At 36.1% G+C, this 20,563-nt stretch overlaps 1 protein-coding gene across 1 annotated transcript in view; it reads right to left on the reverse strand.

The window, feature by feature from the left end:
• The window catches only part of ap3b1a (adaptor related protein complex 3 subunit beta 1a), an 89,650-nt gene that overhangs the window by 27,409 nt on the left and 41,678 nt on the right, over positions 1 to 20,563 (reverse strand). The window contains exons 21-23 of the mRNA XM_065243909.2: positions 18,943 to 18,985; positions 18,762 to 18,865; positions 1,232 to 1,460 (exon numbers count right to left, since the gene is read on the reverse strand). Coding sequence (XP_065099981.1) covers positions 1,232 to 1,460; positions 18,762 to 18,865; positions 18,943 to 18,985 — 376 coding nt within the window. The remainder of the gene's footprint in view (positions 1 to 1,231; positions 1,461 to 18,761; positions 18,866 to 18,942; positions 18,986 to 20,563) is intronic.

Raw genomic sequence — 20,563 nt, forward strand, 5'->3', positions numbered from 1 at the left:
CCCTGCCCGTTTGCTAAATATCTTAAAATATTAAAGGATTAGTCAATTTTCTTTAAAAAATCCAGATAATTTACTCACCACCATGTCATCCAAAATGTTGATGTCTGTCTTTGTTCAGTCGAGAAGAAATTTTGTTTTTTGACTTTGACTTTAATGGACCCCACTTAACAGTTTTAATGCAGTTTAAAATTGCAGTTTCAAAGGACTCTAAACGATCCCAAACGAGGCATAAGGGTCTTATCTAGCGAAACGATTGTCATTTTTGGCAAGAAAAATAAACAATATGCACTTTTAAACCACAACTTCTCGTCTTCCTCCAGTCGTGTGACGCGCCAGCGCGACCCCACGTACTACATTATCAAGTCAAGAGGTCACGGATGACGTATGCGAAACTACGCCCCAGTGTTTACAAGTGTGGAGAAAGAGGACCGTTCCGACGTTGATGTATGTGGAATGATACTAATTAATGTCTTTGTGTCAGTTTATTGTTTAAAATGGTCCGCAAATGTGCGTTTCGTATATGTAACACGTGACCTTTCGACGTCATTACGCAATTACATGAGGTCGCGCTGGTGCGTCACAGGACCGGAGGAAGACAAGAAGTTGTAGTTTAAAATCGTTTAGCTAGATAAGCCCCTTATGCCTCGTTTGTGATCGTTTAGAGTCCTTTGAAGCTGCAATTTTAAACTGCATTAAAACTGTTAAGTGTTGGGGTCCATTAAAGTCCATTAAAATATGAAAAATCCTGGAATGTTTTCCTCAAAAAAAACATAATTTCTTCTCGACTGAACAAAGAAAGACATCAACATTTTGGATGACATGGTGGTGAGTAAATTATCTGGATATATTTTAAGAAAATTGACTAATCCTTTAATCTTTTTTCCTGACAAACTTATTGTTTCGCTTCAGAAGACATATAATAACTCAATAGAGTCATTTGGATTACTTTAAAGATGGATGTGTGTGCTTTTTGGAGCTTTGCCATATGAAGATATATGGCTCCCATTTAAGACGATATCATGACGGCACTTAATAAAAAATTATCCATTTGTGTTCAACAGAAGTAAGTCGTCATCCATCTGGGATGGTGTGAGGGTGAATAAATTGGGTATTTTTATTTTACTTCAAAACATGAAGATGTAAAGGCCCTTTTTAATGACTGGATGATTACCCAAAACACAGACAAAAAAGTACACGGAAATGTACTCCTTCGATCGATTGACCCACTCACCGATCGTGTTGAAGCGATGGATGTCCTGTCCAGTGGAACTCTGCTCTGAGATGTGGATGTTCTCGAGGGCTTGGTCACTATTGTTGCTTAGTGTCAGTTGCAGGGATACCATGCTGTTGCTATAGATACAAGGCTGCCGGGTGAAGCGGTACTGGGCGGACAGACCTTTACCAGTCATCCTGTGGAGGAGCTCATGGGAGGTTTCCGGCACGAACACGGGAGAACTGGCCTGTGGGGGAAAACACGTACGCATGGCGTCAAACTGACAGGCAGAATACGCAGAGATAAAGAGGGGAACACCTGCGTTTGGTGAACAATTAATGAAAATGTATTGAAGCGAAAATGGTAATTAAAAACAGCTGCAGGGTCTTCTGGGTAATCTGTAGAACTGTAGTAGCTACCCAGTCTCATGTACATGCATATGAATAGCACAAAGTGTGAAAACTCGTGCAATACATACGCCAAATTCCAATGGTTTTTAAAACAATTTCGCTTGGGTTTAGATTTGAGATTTGCTTTACACTGCAAAAAATTATTTTCAAGACAAAATTGTCTTAGTATTTTTGTCTTGTTTTCAGTAAAAATATCTAAAAATTCTTAAATTAAGATGCTTTTTCTTGATGAGCAAAACGATCCAAGAAAATAAGTCTAGTTTTTATACAAAAATATCAAATTTAAATGATTTTGTGCATAAAACTAGCAAAAAAAAATCTGCCAATGGGGTAAGCAAAAAATCTTGATCATTTTTCTTAAACACTAAATGAAAGAAAAATTCAAGAAAAATTTGCTTACCCCATTGGCAATTTTTTTTGCTTGTTTTATGCACAAAATCACTTAAATTTTGCATCTTAATTTAAGAATTTTTAGATATTTTTACTGAAAACAAGACAAAAATACTAAAACTTCTAAATACTAAAAACCCTTTTTTGCATTGTAGGAAGTTATTTAATGTACAGGTTTCTTCATGTTTTTGTCTATTTTTAAGTCATGGTCTCTTGGAGTTGGGGTTTGGGCTAGGATGTCATTTTTAAAAAAAAAAGTTGTTGTAACCCTGAACCCAAGCGACAATGGTTAAAAATTTTGAAAAAAATTGAGAAACCAATACATACACTGCAAAAAACGATTTTTAAAGAAACAAAATGCTTTGTATTTCTTTCTTGTTTTCAGTAAAAATATCAAAAAATTCTTACAATAAGATGCTTTTTCTTGATGAGCAAAACAACCCAAGAAAATAAGTCTAGTTTTAAGACCAAAAATATTAAATTTAAGTAATTTTATGCATCAAAAGCAAAAAAATCTGCCAATGGGGTAAGCAAATTTTGGGTTTAAGAACATTTTTTGCTTATTGTCAGATTTTTTTTAGCTTGTTTTAAGCACAAAATCACTAAAATTTTATATTTTTGGTCTTAAAACTAAACGTATTTTCTTGGGTCGTTTTGCTCATCAAGAAAAAGCATCTTAATACTAAAAACAAGACAATTTTTTTTTCTTGAAAATATTTTTTTGCAGTGTAAAATGACAAAAAAGATGCAGCGTTTTCATATGGATGTATTGCACGAGTTTTCACACTTTGTGCTATTTATACGCATCTCTGTGAGACTGGGTTGGTAGTATATGGATGGGTTGAGTTGGTCTTAAAAATGTAAGGTCTAGATTTGCCAGTTTATGTTAAAATATTCTCCTGTCCTATATTAATATCTAAACTAAAAGTAAACCAATTGATTTTCGTGGATGGTTAACCAATGTTGTGCTATATGAACATTGCTTTGTTTGAGTATCTCTGCATCCCAACCTGGCAACATTTGTGCAGGTTTGTTATCTTGTTTGTCTGATCAATAGCAGACGGGATACACCAGCCAAACCTGTTCAGTATGAATTTTCTTTTATTATTTTTGCAAATCTTGTAATTGGAAAAAAAACCCCACTGGTGATAGAAATTACACACATCACCTTTATCCTATAAAACTTGTTATAATGTTAACACAAAACATGCATAATAATCCATATCCACTCGCTCTCAAACACACATATAAATTAAGTCCAACATCTGCCCATTTCCTTCTAATAAACGACCTTTTTAACTTTTCATCCTAATGTAAAATCTCTTTCATAGCAGCCGTGGGATGAGACACAGACAGAGAGTTAAGGCTATTTTCATTATAGGCACATCAGTAAAACATTAGAGAAACCTTAGTTAAATGCCTCTATAACATTAGAGTAACGCTGGATTGATCTTAATGCTGTGTAAGAAATTTCATAATGGAAAATATTACAGAAGTTTGAAGTTCGGTAAGAACAGGCTGTTGCTATTTAATCCTAGGATGTACTAGACGGTTTTTACATGCAGTCTTCTTGCACGTCCTCAACCACCTACACAACGTGATGTATCCTTCATCTCCTTATCATAAACAATACTGGATACGTTTATATTTGACATTTATGCATTTGGCAGATGCTTTTATCCAAAGCGACTTATAGTACATACAAGCTACACATTTTATCATGCATGTGTGACCCCGGTGCTCTATCAATTGAGCTTCATGAGCTACAAGTTTAATATTTAAAATTAAAGACTTTACAAACCCTTAATCCTGAATATGAGCAACTGTAATAGTGTGCTCGCCTTAGCAAACATCACTAACAAGGGTGCATGTACTTCAATGTGTGCCTGTACCGGTAGGTGTGTACATGAGATCATTCATCCAGACACTATTCTACCATGACATCCATTATACTGTGACACACACACAGATGTGGTCACACTCTCTCACACATGCATTCATGCATTCACATGATCATATATACACAGATGCCATTCCTAACCGCATGTTTATCCATAAACGCAGCGTATCATTTATTCAGCTCATATTACAATTTCCAAGATGAAAACCAGATAGTGAGCATCAAGCTTTTTTAAATGATTATATTGGTTTATATTCAATCAATCAAGCCAATATGGGAAGCAGATGATATTAGATATTAGTGAGATTCTTATTTTATATAAAATTTTAAAATTACTATATGTGACCCTGAACCACAAAACCAGTCTTAAGTAGCAAAAGGCCAACAATACATTGTACACTGCAAAAAAATTTTTTATTTACAACCGCAACCCATTAGACAATATTATAAATTTATACACTGCAAAAAATGACTTTCTTACTTAGTATTTTTGTCTTGTTTTCAGTAAAAATAACAAAATTCTTAAATTAAGATGCTTTTTCTTGATGAGCAAAATGACTCAAGAAAATAGTTCTAGTTTTTAGACCAAAAATATAAAATTTAAGTGATTTTGTGTAAAACAAGAAAAAAATCTGCCAATGGGGTAAGCACATTTTTCTTGAATTTACTGTTTAAGAAAAATTTTCAAGATTTTTGCTTACCCCATTGGCAGATTTTTTTGCTTGTCTTATGCACAAAATCACTTCAATTTGATATTTTTGCTCTAAAACGAAACCTATTTTCTCGGAAATCATTTTTTGCAGTGTATGGTCAAAATTATACAAAATTTTATGCCAAAAATCATTAGGATATTAAATAAATATCAAGTACAATGAAGATATTTTGTAAATTTCCTACCATGAATATATATAAAAATTAATTTATCATCATTAAGTAATGTGTGTTGCCAAGGACTTCATTTGGACAAGTTTAAAGGTGATGCTCTCAATATTTTGATTTTTGGCACCCTCATACTCCAGATTTTTTAAATTGTTGTATCATGGCAAATAATGTCCTATCCTAACAAACCATACATCACTGGAATGCTTATTTATTCAACTTTTGGATAATGTATGAATCTCAAAATAAAAAATGTTACCCTTACACTGCAAAAAATTACTTTATAACTTAGTATTTTTGTCTTGTTTTCAGTAGAAATATCTAAAAAATCTTAAATAAAATGTATTTTCTTGATGAGCAAAAGGACGTAAGCAAATAAGTCGTTTTTAGACAAAAAATATGCGATTTACTTATTGACTTATTTACTTAATTAATTTTGCTCATCAAGAAAAAGACTAAGATAGTCATTTTTTGCAGTGCATGACTGGTTTTGTGATCCATGGTCACATATAGTTATCCTCACATACACTGCAAAAAATTATTTTCAAGAAAAAAAATTCTTAGTATTTTTGTCTTATTTTTACAGAGCCCCTAAGGTGACATTGGAGTAAAAAAAATCTAAAGTTTAGTTTCATGTGCTCACGTGAAACTTTCATGTGCTCACGCAAAACCTTCATGTGCAGAATTTTTTTTTTAAGTTTAGTTTCGCGTGCTCGCGTGAAACTATCGCGCGCGCACGTGAAACTATCGCGCGCGTACGTGAAACTTTCGCTTTCACGTGCGCGTGAGATAGTTTCAGGTGAGCACGCAATAGCTTCACGTGAGCAAGCGAAAAAAAAAATTCTGCGCATGAAGGTTTTGCATGAGCACATGAAAGTTTCATGTGAGCACATGAAAGTTTCATGTGAGCACATGAAACTAAACTTTAGATTTTTTTACTTCAATGTCACCTTAGGGGCTCGGTATATTTTCAGTAAAAGTATCTAAAAATTCCTAAATCAAGATGCTTTTTCTTGATGAGCAAAACAACCCAAGAAAATAAGTCTAGTTTATAGACCAAAAACATCAAATTTCAGTGATTTTGTGCATAAAACAAGCAAAAAAATCTTTCTTGAATTTAGTGTTTAAGAAAAATTTTCAAGATTTTTTTGCTGACCCCATTGGCAGATTTTTTTTTTGCTTGTTTTATGCACAAAATCACTTAAATTTAATATTATTGGTCTAAAAACTAAACTTATATTCTTGGGTCGTTTTGCTCATCAAGAAAAAGCATCTTCATTTACAATTTTTTAGACATTTTTACTAAAAACAAGACAAAAATACTAAATAAGAAAGTCATTTTTTGCAGTGTATACATTTATAATATTGTCTAATGGGTTGCGGTTGTAAATAAAATGTCAGCCTGTCTGTGAAATTCTTGTTAAAGTCTCAAATTGACTTCAATAATTGATTTTACTTTGATTTTAATCTTTGACAGGACCTTACTCAATCAATATTAAATCAAGCTTATATTTTCGCAGAATGTTCTTTACATTATGCACGATGAGTTTATGTACATCACTAAAATGACTTTAGTTGGGTTTGCCTATGTTTTTCCACTGTCACATCAGCTACAGTACATGCACATCACTGCATATATCCCTGATCAAAAACACGACCACTTCTCACATCGCCTCAAGAAAATCGCCATAACGTCCCCCAAAAAAGCAAAGGCAAGCGTCATGCCTGAATAGTGTGGTGTGACAGTGTCTGGCGGAGATATGACGAGTGTGGAAGGACCTCTGACGTCTCAATGCATTAACTCTGAATCTCTGGATTCTCTCTACATCGTGTGACAGCAGAACAGATCGCTGGCTGATGGCAGTTTTCTGGCTCTACACGGCACCGCCGAACACCTGGACAGGAATGACATTTCTGCCTGCTATTTATTTATTGGCTGCGGCTTTGTCTTCTACACCAGCAAATCCCTCTGAGCTGTGGATTCCATCTGCAAACGGATACTGGGATTCTGCACGGGCAGATGATTTATCATCAACTAAAATATTGCAGTGGAAACTTAAAATGTGACAGTGGACCACGAAACCAGTCATAAGTCGTACGGGTTTATTTGTAGCAATCGCAGACAAAACATTGTATGGATGGAAATTAGTTTTTTTAATGGCAAAAATGATTAGGAAATTATGTAAAGATCATGTTTCATAAATATATTTGGTAAATTCCTACTGTAAAGATTTACAAACTATTTATCATTAGTAATATGTATTGTTAAGGACTTCATTTGGAAAACTGTAAAGGAAAACATCACTGTTTTTCAATATTTTACTATGTTCTTACCTCAACTTATATAGATGAATTAATACATCCCTATCTTTTTTCAATGCGTGCACTTTTAAACTTTGTACAGCGTGTCGTGAATGTGTTAGCATTTAGCCTAGCACCATTCATTCCTTAGGATCCAAACAGGGATGAATTTAGAAGCCACCAAACACTTCCATGTTTTTTCTATTTAAAGATTGTAAAAGGAGTAGTTAAGTAAGTACGGTGGCATAAAATAAAACGTGGCTTATTTTAAGCGGATAAAAATGAGAACTATATTGTATGGCGGAAGAGCACTTAGTTTGCAGCAATTCGACCTCGGGCGGAGTAACATCATCACTCCTCTTTAAATGTATCCCTATCTGGATCCTAAGAAATTAATGGGGCTAGGCTAAATGCTAACACATTCACCACGCGTTGTACAAAGATTAAGTGCACACATGGAAAAAAGATAGGTTTGTATTAATTCATCTAAGTTGAGGTAAAAACATAGTAAAATATTTAAAAATTGTGGTGTTTTACTTTAAAGGCAATTTCTCAATATTTAGATTTTTTGCACCCTCAGATTCCAGATTTTCAAATTGTTGTATCTCAGCCAAATATTGTCCTATCCTAACAAAATCTACAGAGCCCCTAAGGTGACATTGAGCAAAAATTAAATAAAGTTTAGTTTTGCGTGCGCACGTGAGACTTCCGCGTGCGCACGTGAGACTTCCGCGTGCGCACGTGAGACTTCCGCGTGCGCACGTGAGACTTCCGCGTGCGCACGTGAGACTTCCGCGTGCGCACGTGAGACTTCCGCGCGTGAAAATTTACTTATTCTCCTTTCAGACAAAGTATAAATCTTAATTTCACAAAATTATTATTGGTTTTGGGGTCAGGGGTCACAAACACACCCTAATGCTACATACACACTAGACGCGTAGAATTTAACTGTGTCATGCGAATTTTACGCTTGAGTTGAATATTTTCAACTTGCCCAAAGGCGCGTTTGAGGCAAATAGCGCGTGGTTTCGCTGCAATCGCGCGGCCCAATTCGCGTCATTCGCATCGCCCCGTGCGACAACGCGTCTGATTGCGTCTTTGCATTAACTGTGTATGTAATCTACTCGCGAAAATCTTATGCCACATAAGAAATTGCATGAATTAACATGCAATATGTCTATGCTACCTATTTTGGGGCTTAAATCTCCAGAAGGTGTGAAATGCGTGAAGTGAGATACGAGCATTGCAATCTTTTTGCGGATTAAAGCTTAATCAAATAAAACAAAAATATTTAATACAAAATGTGTTTGTTAACATTAGTTAATGCATGCATATGTTCATTTCAACATTTACTTACAAATTATAAAATTAAAAATGTACAATGAACTAACATGAACAACTGTATTAGGCATTAACTAACATTAACAAAGATTAATAAATGCTATCGTTCATTATTAGTTCAAATAAGCTAATGCAGTTAATAATAAAAACAAATATTAACTTACTGTAAATAAAAAAAAAAAAAAAAAATTAAGGTCACTGAAATAGCGTAAACGAACCAGAGAAAAATCCTCAAAAAAATTCACAAAAACAAAAACAAAAATTAAGGTCACTGAAATAGCGTAAACGAACCAGAGAAAAATCCTCTTGGGCAAATGTATAAAAAAAAAAAAAAAATTTGCGAGCGCAGATCACCAATAGGCAACAAAACTAAAAAAAGACATTTTTTTAAAATTAGTACTTCATAGATCTGAAAAAGTGGTGTTATATTAAGCGGTTGTGTATGATCCATCTCCAGATGATGTAGAAAGCCTCCAAAAACAAACACACACATTGTGCTTGGATTTATCGCCGTGCTTTGGATGCGTCAAGCTAGTCTGTGTTGATAAAACTAGTCGTAACGTTTACGGCATCTCCAGCAGTTAGATTTACCACGCACGCACCCACAGGTCGCATCTACGGTTTCACAATAACCGTTCTTGTCTGTGTACTCAACGACCGGACAACCCAATATACAACACAACATCGCTTATGATCACCAATACAACACACACCTTGTGCCCTATAAAGCGCTCAACTCCGCTGGGCGGTACAAGAGTAAATAACCGACGGAAAGGAGTAACCTTGACCAAGCCATCTTACGCTCACACATGCTAGGAAACGTCTCTACGGCGTGAAGGGGGGCTTGATTGAGGGGCTCTATTATAGATGAGCTTAACGGAAACCTCAGTGATGGATGACAACCCGCTCTAGTCACCTTCACATCCCCGTATCTCACAGCATCCTCTCCGTCCAGTCGCCGCCCCAAACCTGCTGACAGATGCAAAACACATCGGCCGGCCCGGGATGGAGAGAGCGAGCCAAGTGGGAAAGAATGAAAGGATATGCAGAGGACAGCAGGATATGAAGCAGACAGAATTAAAAATCTATTTTCTATTTCTGTTTGAAATCTAATTCATTTGTTTATAAGACTTATAAGTACATGCTGTCCGTCTGGTGTCTTGAGAGAAAAGTCATTTGGAGCAATGCTGGCATGTGTGTTTGTGTTTTGCATTGATTCTGTCAGATGCTTTGATTTATGGTGAAGGATTCGAAATAAGCGTAATAAAATATTTGTGTGTTTCTTCTGTTAAATATACTTAAAAAAACTGTACAAAGACAGCATATTTAAAAATGCACAACTCCTAATAAATGTTATTGCATAAAGCTATTGTGCGATCAATATACAGTACTGTGCAAATGTCTTAGGCCACAATGTTAGATTGTTTTTGCAATGGTATAAAGTGCATACTGTACATGTGACCCTGGACCACAAAACCAGTCATGCATGGGTGTATTTGAAGCAATAGCCAAAATACATTGTATACTTATTATAATATGGATTTTTGTATGCATAACATCATTAGGATATCAAGAAAAGATATTTTGTAAATATATATAAACAATGTATTTATCATTAGTACCTTAGTGTTGCTAAGAGCTTTATTTGGACAACTTCAAAGGCATTTTTTGCAACCACGGATTCCAGATTTTTTTTCGGCCTATAGCTTCAGATGAATTAATCTCAATTTAAAAAATTTGACTGCTTTTGTGGTCCAGGGTGACATATAATTATTTCTCAGTCTCTTTATTTAGCTACATCGAAAAAAAATACAGGAAATATCCACCGATTTCCATTTCTGTGCCTTGGACAATCAAGTGTGCAAAAATGCAAGAAAACTAAGCCTAAAATGCATTTTATTATTAAGCAAAGTGTCCTGCATGTTAATCTGACACCAAATTTAAATCAAATAATTAAAAACATTAATAAAAGCTAGATATAACACTGAACAGCATTTAAAAAAAATAGAAAGCATAAAATTCTTCAGATATCTTTTTTTTTTGCATTTTTTTGTGGGTCCATCCCATCGTGTACCATTGAAAAAGCCATAATATTTTAGATAAAATGCACATTTTAGTCAGGTCCCCAGGATTTCACTCAGATTCCCCCTTTGAACATCTAGGAATATCCCACAAGTCATACCTACAACAGGAAGTGACATCATCTGGATCTTTTGAAGGCCATGTGAAGATTCAAAGTTACTTTTCTCATTTTCTTTTCTGAATATTTTATGATATTAATGCTATGACTGTAAATGTCAATCTTAATGTTCTTTATTTTATATATTTGCTCAATCTATGCTACTTTAAAAACTCAGTCCTGTTACCAAAATGCCTTTATCCTCCATGTTAATTTTATAACAATGGCACCGATACATGTTAAGATACATCAGGGCAAGATGTTGTTAAATTAAGGCAGCTCAAACATGCATTTTAGTCTGTGACTAGGATATGCCCTGTCCGGGAAATTTAGTGTTAAAAAAAGATTTTAAAAAATGCATATGGCACAGATTCAGTGTAATGGCCCATGCAGTATTAAAAGCAGAAGAAAATTATAAGCTGTAGTGTAAAGTATTTAGTGTGAGCTCCTCTTAAATTTGAAAAGAGTTCAAGATGTGTTTGGTGCCTAAAGAGGTCACAATAAATACTCTACATATTTCTGTTCTTATCTTCATAAATTAACCCGGAAATATATATGGATAGTTATTAAAGCTAATGTTAAATAACAAAGCTGGTGATGGCCTAAGACATTTGCACAATATTGTACATTGATTTTACACAATCTTGGCTTCTAAAGGGACATTTTTCGTTAACCATTGTCACACAGGTAAAACAACATAATATTAACCAATTAGAATGTCACAATTTCTGAAAATACTGCCCAAAACAAGCTAGGATGTTGCCAGGACACCACCACCATAATCAACCTATAAGTGGTTTTCAGCACATTGTGAAGTGGTCGCTTGGCTCAGGTCCATTCTTAAATGCATTGACATTATTTCGTCTGCCAAATACTGTACAAAACAACCCACATGGTTTGAGCTGTATCATTCATGTCCACATAGTATGGAAATACATTGGAATATGGAATTGCAAAGGTCAGGTAATGTAAATGAATCAAATTAAAAATGAAACACTAAAGTTTCTTTTAAATCGGATAAACACAATTGTCATGCATATCAAATACACAAATTAGGCTCACTGCGTGTGCGACACTTTGTATGTGAACAACATTGAAAGCGCCTGTGATTGACAGCAGGAGTCCGTGTCCCCGTGTGCATTTCTACCTGGCTGCTGAGTCATAATAAGGACGGCACTGAGCGTGCTCCGAGAAGAACGGGGTCACCGCGGCAACGGCGACCGGCTGATGGGCACCAAATGAACAAATTATGACGCGGCCCCCGGATTGTGATGGGGTCAAACGCCCCCCACCCCGCGCTCAGCCCCGCTCTCGCCCTCGTTCGCCCCCCGCTCGCCCTACACTGACAGTTCAATTTCCCTCCAACGCCCCACGTACGCCCCCCATTCGCCCCGCGCTAATTATGAATGAAAAGTTATCAGGCGGCTCCCCCGAGCGCACGCTTAAACAGTATTTCAGAGCAGATCCGCACGTCAAAATGTTATTAGAGACGGGAGAAGCCGAGGCAGATAGCTCGCACGCTGACCCCCGGATCAGCTAAATACCGCCGCTAACCGTCCCAGAATGCATTGGAGTGTCTCTCTATTTCACACACAGTTATTTCATCTGTATCCGTAGCGCGCACACACACACACACACACTGTGAAGTCAAATGAATATATTTTCATACATCTGCATGTGCGCGCACACACCCAGACGGCTAAAAAAGATCAGATGTGTGACGCGACACATAATAAACGACAACCTTTGAATGCATGTATGTGCGCACGCGAGAGAGAAAGAGAGAGAGAGAGAGAGAGAGATGAGGGTTATCCACCGTGACTAAGATTATAGCGGTCTGTAATGTATTTATGCATAGCATTGACTTTAAATAAGCTTCTTTTCTCTCCCTCAATCTCACCCTTTATTTCAACTCTGATTAGCTTGCCCACTGAGGCTCGTGGGTAGTATTCTAATGACCTGTGCCTAACAGCTTCTAGCTGTGCGGCGGCCCCGTCCTGACTAACCTGTCAATCAAAGCCTCGATGCTGACACCACCCCATCCCGACTTCAGCCCCCCAACACCGTGATACAGGTCACCGGGGCGACCCCTGAATGATGGACAGCTGGAAAATAGGAATTCTGACAGATGGAGGTTGAGACCTAGAAAAAGTTACAAAGTTTTCGGACTTCGGGGAATGAAGGATTGTGCATTACCGACAACCAGAGTTTAATCACGGTGATGCTTTGAATTATGGAGCTAGAAGAGTCTCAATAAAGATAAATGAACACACTACATTCACATATGCACAAACAGGATTCATAAATACACACACAGGATACACAAATGCGCACAAAATTCACAAATGCACACACAAAATTTAAGAAGCACAGAAGATTCACAAATGTACACAAAATTCAGAAATGCACACAAAATTCATAAATACACAACCAATTCAGAAATGCAAACAACATTTACAAATGCACTCAAGATTCACAAATGCACAGGACAAGATTCAGAAATGTATTTCTGATGCACACACAAATGTATCTTGATTTACAAACTGTTTTGGTCTGTGAACTTTACTGCATTTGTGTGTGAATTTTGAGACTCCCCTGACTTGGCTCGACACACAAATGCCTTTTTTTAAACAGGGATTGATCTGCAACCAATTAGATATCTCCCTTGTTTTAGCCAATCACAAGAACGCACCCCACGTGGGGGATTGTTTGCTTATAAGCCAATCACATGAACTTTAAGCTGGTTTGCCAACCGCCAATAAAACCGAAGAAGAAGAAGTAGTTTAAACAGCGTGATATGCACGTGGTGCGGGCGCGAGCTAAAGTTAGCGCGGTGAAGTTCTGCCTGTCAGTTGGTTGGTTTTACAAATGCAGTAAAGTTCACAGACCAAAAACAGTTTGTAAATCAAGATATATTTGTGTGTGCATCAGAAATACATTTCTGAATCTTGTCCTGTGCATTTGTGAATCTTGAGTGCATTTGTAAATGTTGTTTGCATTTCTGAGTTGGTTGTGTATTTATGAATTTTGTGTGCATTTCTGAATTTTGTGTGCATTTGTGAATCTTCTGTGCTTCTTAAACTTTGTGTGTGCATTTGTGAATTTTGTGTGCATTTGTGTATCCTGCGTGCGTATTTATGAATCCTGTGTGTGCATATGTGAATGTAGTGTGTGCATTTATCTTTATTGAGACTCTTCTAGCTCCATATTGAATGAGGTGTTAAACAGGGTTCGCGTTTACCAAAGCAAACAATCACATAAATGGTGACTTCACAGAAAACTATACTATTATGGATATCAATAACAAAAAATGATCTAAAACCTTTTATTAACAGCAATTAAAGATACCCATTAATTCTTAATCTGTGATCAAGCTTAAACATCACACTGCAAAAAATGACTTCCTTAGTTATAATTTTTGTCTTTTTTTCAGTACAGATATCTAAGAATTCTTAAATAAAAAAGTATTTCCTTAATGAGCAAAATTAACTAAGAAAATAAGTGTAATTTTTAGACAAAAATATACAATTAAAGTGAATTTGTGCTAAAACAAGCAAAAAAAATCTGCCAATGGAGTAAGAATTTTTTTCTTGAATTAAGTGTTTAAAAAAAGTTCAAGATTTTTTCTTACACCATTGGCTTTTTTTTGCTTGGTTTAAGCACAAATTCACTTACATTTTATGTTTTTGTCTAAAAACGAAACTTTTTTTTGCTCATCAAGAAAATGAATCTTAAGTTTAAGAATTTACAAGACAAACATACTAAGTAAAAATATTGTTTTTTGCAGTGCACGATATTCATATGCAAATAGGGCTGGGACGATTAATCGTGCAAATGCGCGTTCTTAATGAATGAATTTGAACGAATTACGGTGAAATGACACCTCGTCCAAAAGCCAGGGGGCGCTCTTGTGCAGAAACTCCAATTGTGCCACAGAAGAAGTAGCCACTAGAAACGCTATTCCAGGAAATGTCTAAGGGATATTTATATCGCTGTTCTTCAGATTGTTTCAGGTATTTTTATGATAATAAAGAATATTTTGAATAATTTTGTGTAATGAGTGTTACTTTTTTAAATGCACGTTATAAACGACTCTGACTCATAATGATTTTAGATTGATAAGGACTTCCTACTGACCAAACACCGTAGTACACGCATGAACTGTGCATGAAACACAGAATCACAGCCTTGCGATTCAGAATCGATTTTAGACTTTTTAATGGGACATGCGATTAATCGTCACAGCCCTTTATGCAAGGGGTTATGGGTATTCCTCATGGCATTTTTGTACTGGAGATTCTAAGTATTAGGGAGCGTGTACACAAAGGCGTTTACGCCGACAGCCGGAATACATTTTAAATAGTTTCCAATAAAAGTGCAGCGCTTTTCGTTTATGTCACTTTTCACTCGACCGTCCAATCAAAGTGAATGCGGCACAAATACCACGACAACCAACCGGCACATTGTACAATGGCAGATAAATAGAGCAGTAGTATAATTGCAACCTAGTGCCCAGTTGAAAAAACGCTGGCAAGATCCCAAAGTTGGCATCTGGCATGCGTTTTCAGTGGCGTTCAACTTAAATACACTACATTTTCTTATTTTCGTCTCTAAATGCATCACTACACTGAAAATTATTTTCAAGAAAACATTTTCTTAGTATTTTTGTCTTTTTTATGCACAAAATCACTTAAATGTGACATTTTTGGTCTAAAAACTAGTCTTATTTTCTTGGGTCGTTTTGCTCATCAAGAAAAAGCTTCTTAATTTAAGAATTTTTAGAAATTTTTAATGAAAACAAGACAAAAATACTAAGAAAATGTTTTCTTGAAATAATTTCTTTGCAGTGTAGGGCTGAAAGATTTTAAAGGGAGGGGGGGTTCAATGGTATTTCATGCATTTTGACTTATTAACACAGTTATAGAGTTATTTCCTCATGCTTAACAAATGCATAGTGTTAAAAAAGCAGTTGGATGTGTTATAAATATGGTAACACTTTAAAATAATGTTCATTAGTTAACATTAGTTAACTACATTAGTTAACATGAACTAATGATGAACTGCACTTATACAGCATTTATTAATCTTTATTAATGTTAATTTCAACAATTACTAATACTTTATTAAAATTTGGTTAACGTTAGTTAATGCACTGTGAACTAACATTAACAAAGATTAATAAATACTGTAACAAATGTATTGCTCATGGTTTGTTCATGTTAGTTAATACATGAACTAATGTTAACTAATGAACAATATAATATAGTGTTACCAAGTTTTTTTCGAATAATGGTCCAGCTGACGTTTCAGGGGTAAGCTATACACAGCACTTCTTTTTATGGGCACTTCCCCCCAAAAAACACACCCACACGTTAATTAGCGTGAGAGGGAAAACCGAGGACGCTAGAAGTCACAGTCATCACTGTTGTCATGGGAATGTTAGGAAGTGACGTAATTACGCGACGTGAACAACAATGAAAACCTGCAAACAGTTTTTGCAAGTTCACACAGTTTTTGCAAGTTCCTGCAATTTTGGCAAGTTTCCGCAATTTCGGCAAGTTTCCGCAATTTCTTTGAATAAAATTGCATAAATATCCTGCATATTCCATCATATTTTTTTTAGAAAACATGCCGCAAGATCAAGGATTTTTGCCCGCAACAATCACAAAAAAACTCTGCGTTTTTCTGGAAGGACTGATGAGTTGCATGCGGTAACTAAGACTTTTGTGTTATGTGGCAAATATGGGTGTAAGTGCATATTATATAAACGACACGAACATGTAGTGAATCATAAGTTATCCAGTCAGTGTTGTGTAAGTGTTGACTCGTGACTCGCTCCTCCCGCAGTTCGTAACTCCTCCTTTCGTATTTTTTCATACATTATCAGAAAGAATCGGTAAATCTTATCTGTCTTTTATAAATCTGATAAAACAAAAGACTCTTCAGAGATATGAAGGATGTAATACAACTCTATAGGTACTCCAAATTAACATCAGATACGCAGAAATAGCTTGTGTAATGGGAGCTTTAAAGTAAAATGTAGTGCGATAACTTGGTCAATTATGCACTAAACAATAACACTTTGTTTGTAAAATCTTTTTGAACTTATTCAATTGTGTTTAAATGCTGAAAATCATATAACAAACATACGTTTCACTTTTTTGGATCTTTCAGACATCAGTGCACACACAAGCACACATTCGTGTGACTGTGTGCTAAACATTTAAACTACATAAAACATTTGGAAGAATTAAAATAATACAATTAGCAAAATATTTGAATAAAGCAATAAGCCCCAAGCAGCAGTGGGTTACTTCGCTTCACGTCGTGCCTAACAACACCCCTTAGCTGTTATAAAATGCACTGTGACCCCACTGCTTTGCGGGGGTTATTGCGTTTATAAATGGTTACTTCATATGCATAACGTTAGCGGGATTTTATAAAATAAAACACAAATAAGTTGTAATTATATTAGTACAAACATTATTCTTCCGCCAAAAAAAGTAGTTCCTTAAAATCAAGTGTGACTGAAACAGAGCTCATGCCGTTCCCAACCAACACAGACGCAGCAAAGACACAATGAAAATATGATTTAAGCCTGTGGTGTTTATTTTATAAACCAACATTCATCTAATTCATACATTAACATTTATAACGTGCAACTGTTGAAGTGATGATCAAATACGCTTGGAAGCATGCTTAACTTTAACTCTTTCCCTGTCAACGTTTTTTTTTTTTTTAAGTTGCCACCCAGTTTTAGTTTAATGCCTTGCAGAAAAATTTTCTTCTTTAAATAAACATAAAATATCAAATGAAAGAACAGACCATCCGCTTTCAAACAAAACAAACAAAAAAACGTTTCATCCTACCTTCGTTTGTTCTCTTATCACCTCTCAAATTTTCAGCTAAAAGTGGAGATAATTCCATTTTTGTGAAGAACTTTAGTAAAAGATCAGATTCAAAGCCATCAAAACTTACACGCTGTGTTTTCAGTGTTGAGTGAATGCGTCAGTGTTTAAGTTGGGTAAGATCGCCATCTAGTGGATAATAGCGGACGTATGAACTTGAGATAGAAACACCTCAGGCAACGTTTTCTCTTTATCGACGAGATGACTCAACAATATTTATGGTCATTTATCTGGATATAGCCATTAATTGTGCAATTGTAGAAAAATTAAAAATATGATTAAAGACTGTGGTGTTTATTTTTATAAATCAGTACGCAGCAACAGTGGCGCAGTGATACTTATGTAATGCGGTCTGAACCGTGGGGTTACCAGGGTATTTTATCACGGCTTAGAACGCGTTTCAACCAATCAGAAAGAATAACCAGAACTGCCCGTTTTATAATATACATTTTGCCATCGCGTTGTTTGCGATATTTCGCTAGTTTCGATAATTTTCAAAGCTCTACGCAAACCTATAAGTAACATATAAGTACTTATTTAACGTTTACATATAGCTGCAAAAAATACAGAATTACTTTCAATATGATGTTAGCAAGACTTTTTGTCAGCAAACATAAAATGCTTGCATCATGTTGCTTATTGTTTAAAAGGCACAGGACTGTTTGTCAGTGCCCAATTTATAACACCAAATTCACCTTAAAACGTTATCTCTGTATGCAGCATTAAAGTTACATTTGAGAATCTTACAAAAACAAATTAATAGCGAGGTCCAAGTCCCACCAGGGATCATTGTTGCAATGACAGCAGTGAAGGTCTACAGACACACATGTGTGGATGAGTGTTTGGGGGTTGTCAGTCGGCCACTGGGATATTTCATATGTCAATCCTTAAACCAGAAAGACATAGTATTTGAGCCGAAATGACCATACATGCATCATTCATCACAGACGTGTCTCTCTGACTGTCCTCTCCTAACATCCCTCCCTCCCTAACCAGGAGCCTCACGGGAGAGAAAGCAGCCGTCATACTGCAAAAGGTCAACAATCACAAACAATGACAACACACAGAAGGAAAAACAGGAGACTGAGAGAAAGAAAGCAATGAGAAAAAAATCTATATTACAAAGATGCAACATAGAGTCTTGATGTGTAGAAAAGAGATCAATATGGACACAAAAGACATCTGGAGAGGAAGTGATGTCAACACCAAAGGTTAGGGATGAGGACACACGTACACGCACCTGTAAGGCGGATCCACTGGATGTGATGGAAAGCCCCTGCAGGTCGGACAGTAAACTGGGAGAGAGAATGGGGCTTTTGGGTTTGGTCACTGGTGCGGGTAAAACTGTAAACACAACAATACAATCATACAACATAACACAAAAACAACACGTGTAATGAAAGAGAGAGTGATGAACTTACAATCGTCAAGATCAAGGAGAGAAACTTCTGTTTTTTGCTCAACCTGCAGACATAAACAAAAATGAAAGTATTATGATAAAAGCTAATATTTTAGATTGGCATTACATAAAAAAGTGTTATTATCTCATTAAAGTCACTACTTTCTACACATCACTGAAATGTTTTTAAAATATAACAAAACAGCGTTTCTTTACACCCTCCAGACCATTGGTCCAGGTTGCCCACACGTAGTCTGTGAGTTGCAGCCAAAGCACATTCTATTAATAGCCTCAATTTTTATATTTGTGACCATTCACGGAAAGTAGGGACACAAGTCGGATCTGGGCCATTTTGAGTTATGTTTGAGTTTCTAAGCTTTCCAACGATGTGTAACACATGGAAATCTAAAAAGATTTGGAGAAGTTGTGGCCATTTGAATATAGGAACTCAGAAAAACTCAAACGAAGGGACCCTTCATTCCAGCAGGGGGACACAATAGGGCTCATTTACATCTCATTTAGCTAAGCTATACCCCCTGTAAAGCCGTTTTGAGATACAGATGTTCTAGCATCATATGTAGTATAAGTCCGAATGACAACATGCAAAAATAAACATGACTTTTTACCTTTTTGTTGATCACAAGTCAAATCCAGTCTGTTTCATATGTGTGAGTTATCCAATGACCATTTTTGTCCACAAATGCATATAATCCGTGAAATATAGATATACAGTCTATTGTTTACATCAGATTTCGCACGTACGTCTGGTAATAGAATATAATATACAATCTGAGGACGATTTAGATCGTAACATGCAAGGGTAAATGAGATTACACTCCGGTATTTACGTTCTGTTAAACACATGAACCCGCCTTCAAAGTTTGTATTTAAAATAGGGAAGTAGTATAATAGATAATCCAAACAGCGCCGTCGAAAACGTGATGTCCTTTAGGCATGTAACCAATCTATCAGCTCGTTCCTCCATCAGCCAATGACTTCATGGAAAATATTGATAGACAAAACATGTAGCCAATTATATAACGAATTCAACAATCTCTGTGTAACTTAAATGTGTTTGACTTCATGCTGCGCTGCAGGAACTGACAGACAGATGACGTCAAAGTACTGCGGCGCCGCATTAAGTCAGTGACGCGGCTGACGTACGATGCGGCTGACTGTTATTTGTTCCGCCCCAGCTTCTTTTATTTTTCTTTTGTTTTGTGCGCCCGAGCTTCGTTTACAGTCTGGGGAGACGCACGCTATAAAAAATAAAAAAAACTTATCAAACATGTCTGAGGAACAGGGCAGCCGCATCACTACAGTCACGTGACTTCACGCTCGAGCCGGAAGAGAAGATAATGCTGAATAAAGTCGTAATTCTTGATATTTTTGGACCAAACTGTATTTTCGATGCTTCAACACAATCTCACTGACCCACTGATGTCACATGGACTACTTTGATGATGTTTTTATTACCTTTCTGGACATGGAAACCGTACATAGATTTTCAATGGAGGAGACAGAAAGCTGTGGACTAAATCTAACGTTAAAACATCTTAAACTGTGTTCCGAAGATGAACGGAGGTCTTCTGAGTTTAGAACGACATAAGGGTAAGTCATTAATGACATCATTTTAATTTCTG

This window comes from Paramisgurnus dabryanus, chromosome 18, assembly GCF_030506205.2.
Source record: "Paramisgurnus dabryanus chromosome 18, PD_genome_1.1, whole genome shotgun sequence".
Taxonomy (NCBI): Eukaryota; Metazoa; Chordata; class Actinopteri; order Cypriniformes; family Cobitidae; genus Paramisgurnus; species Paramisgurnus dabryanus.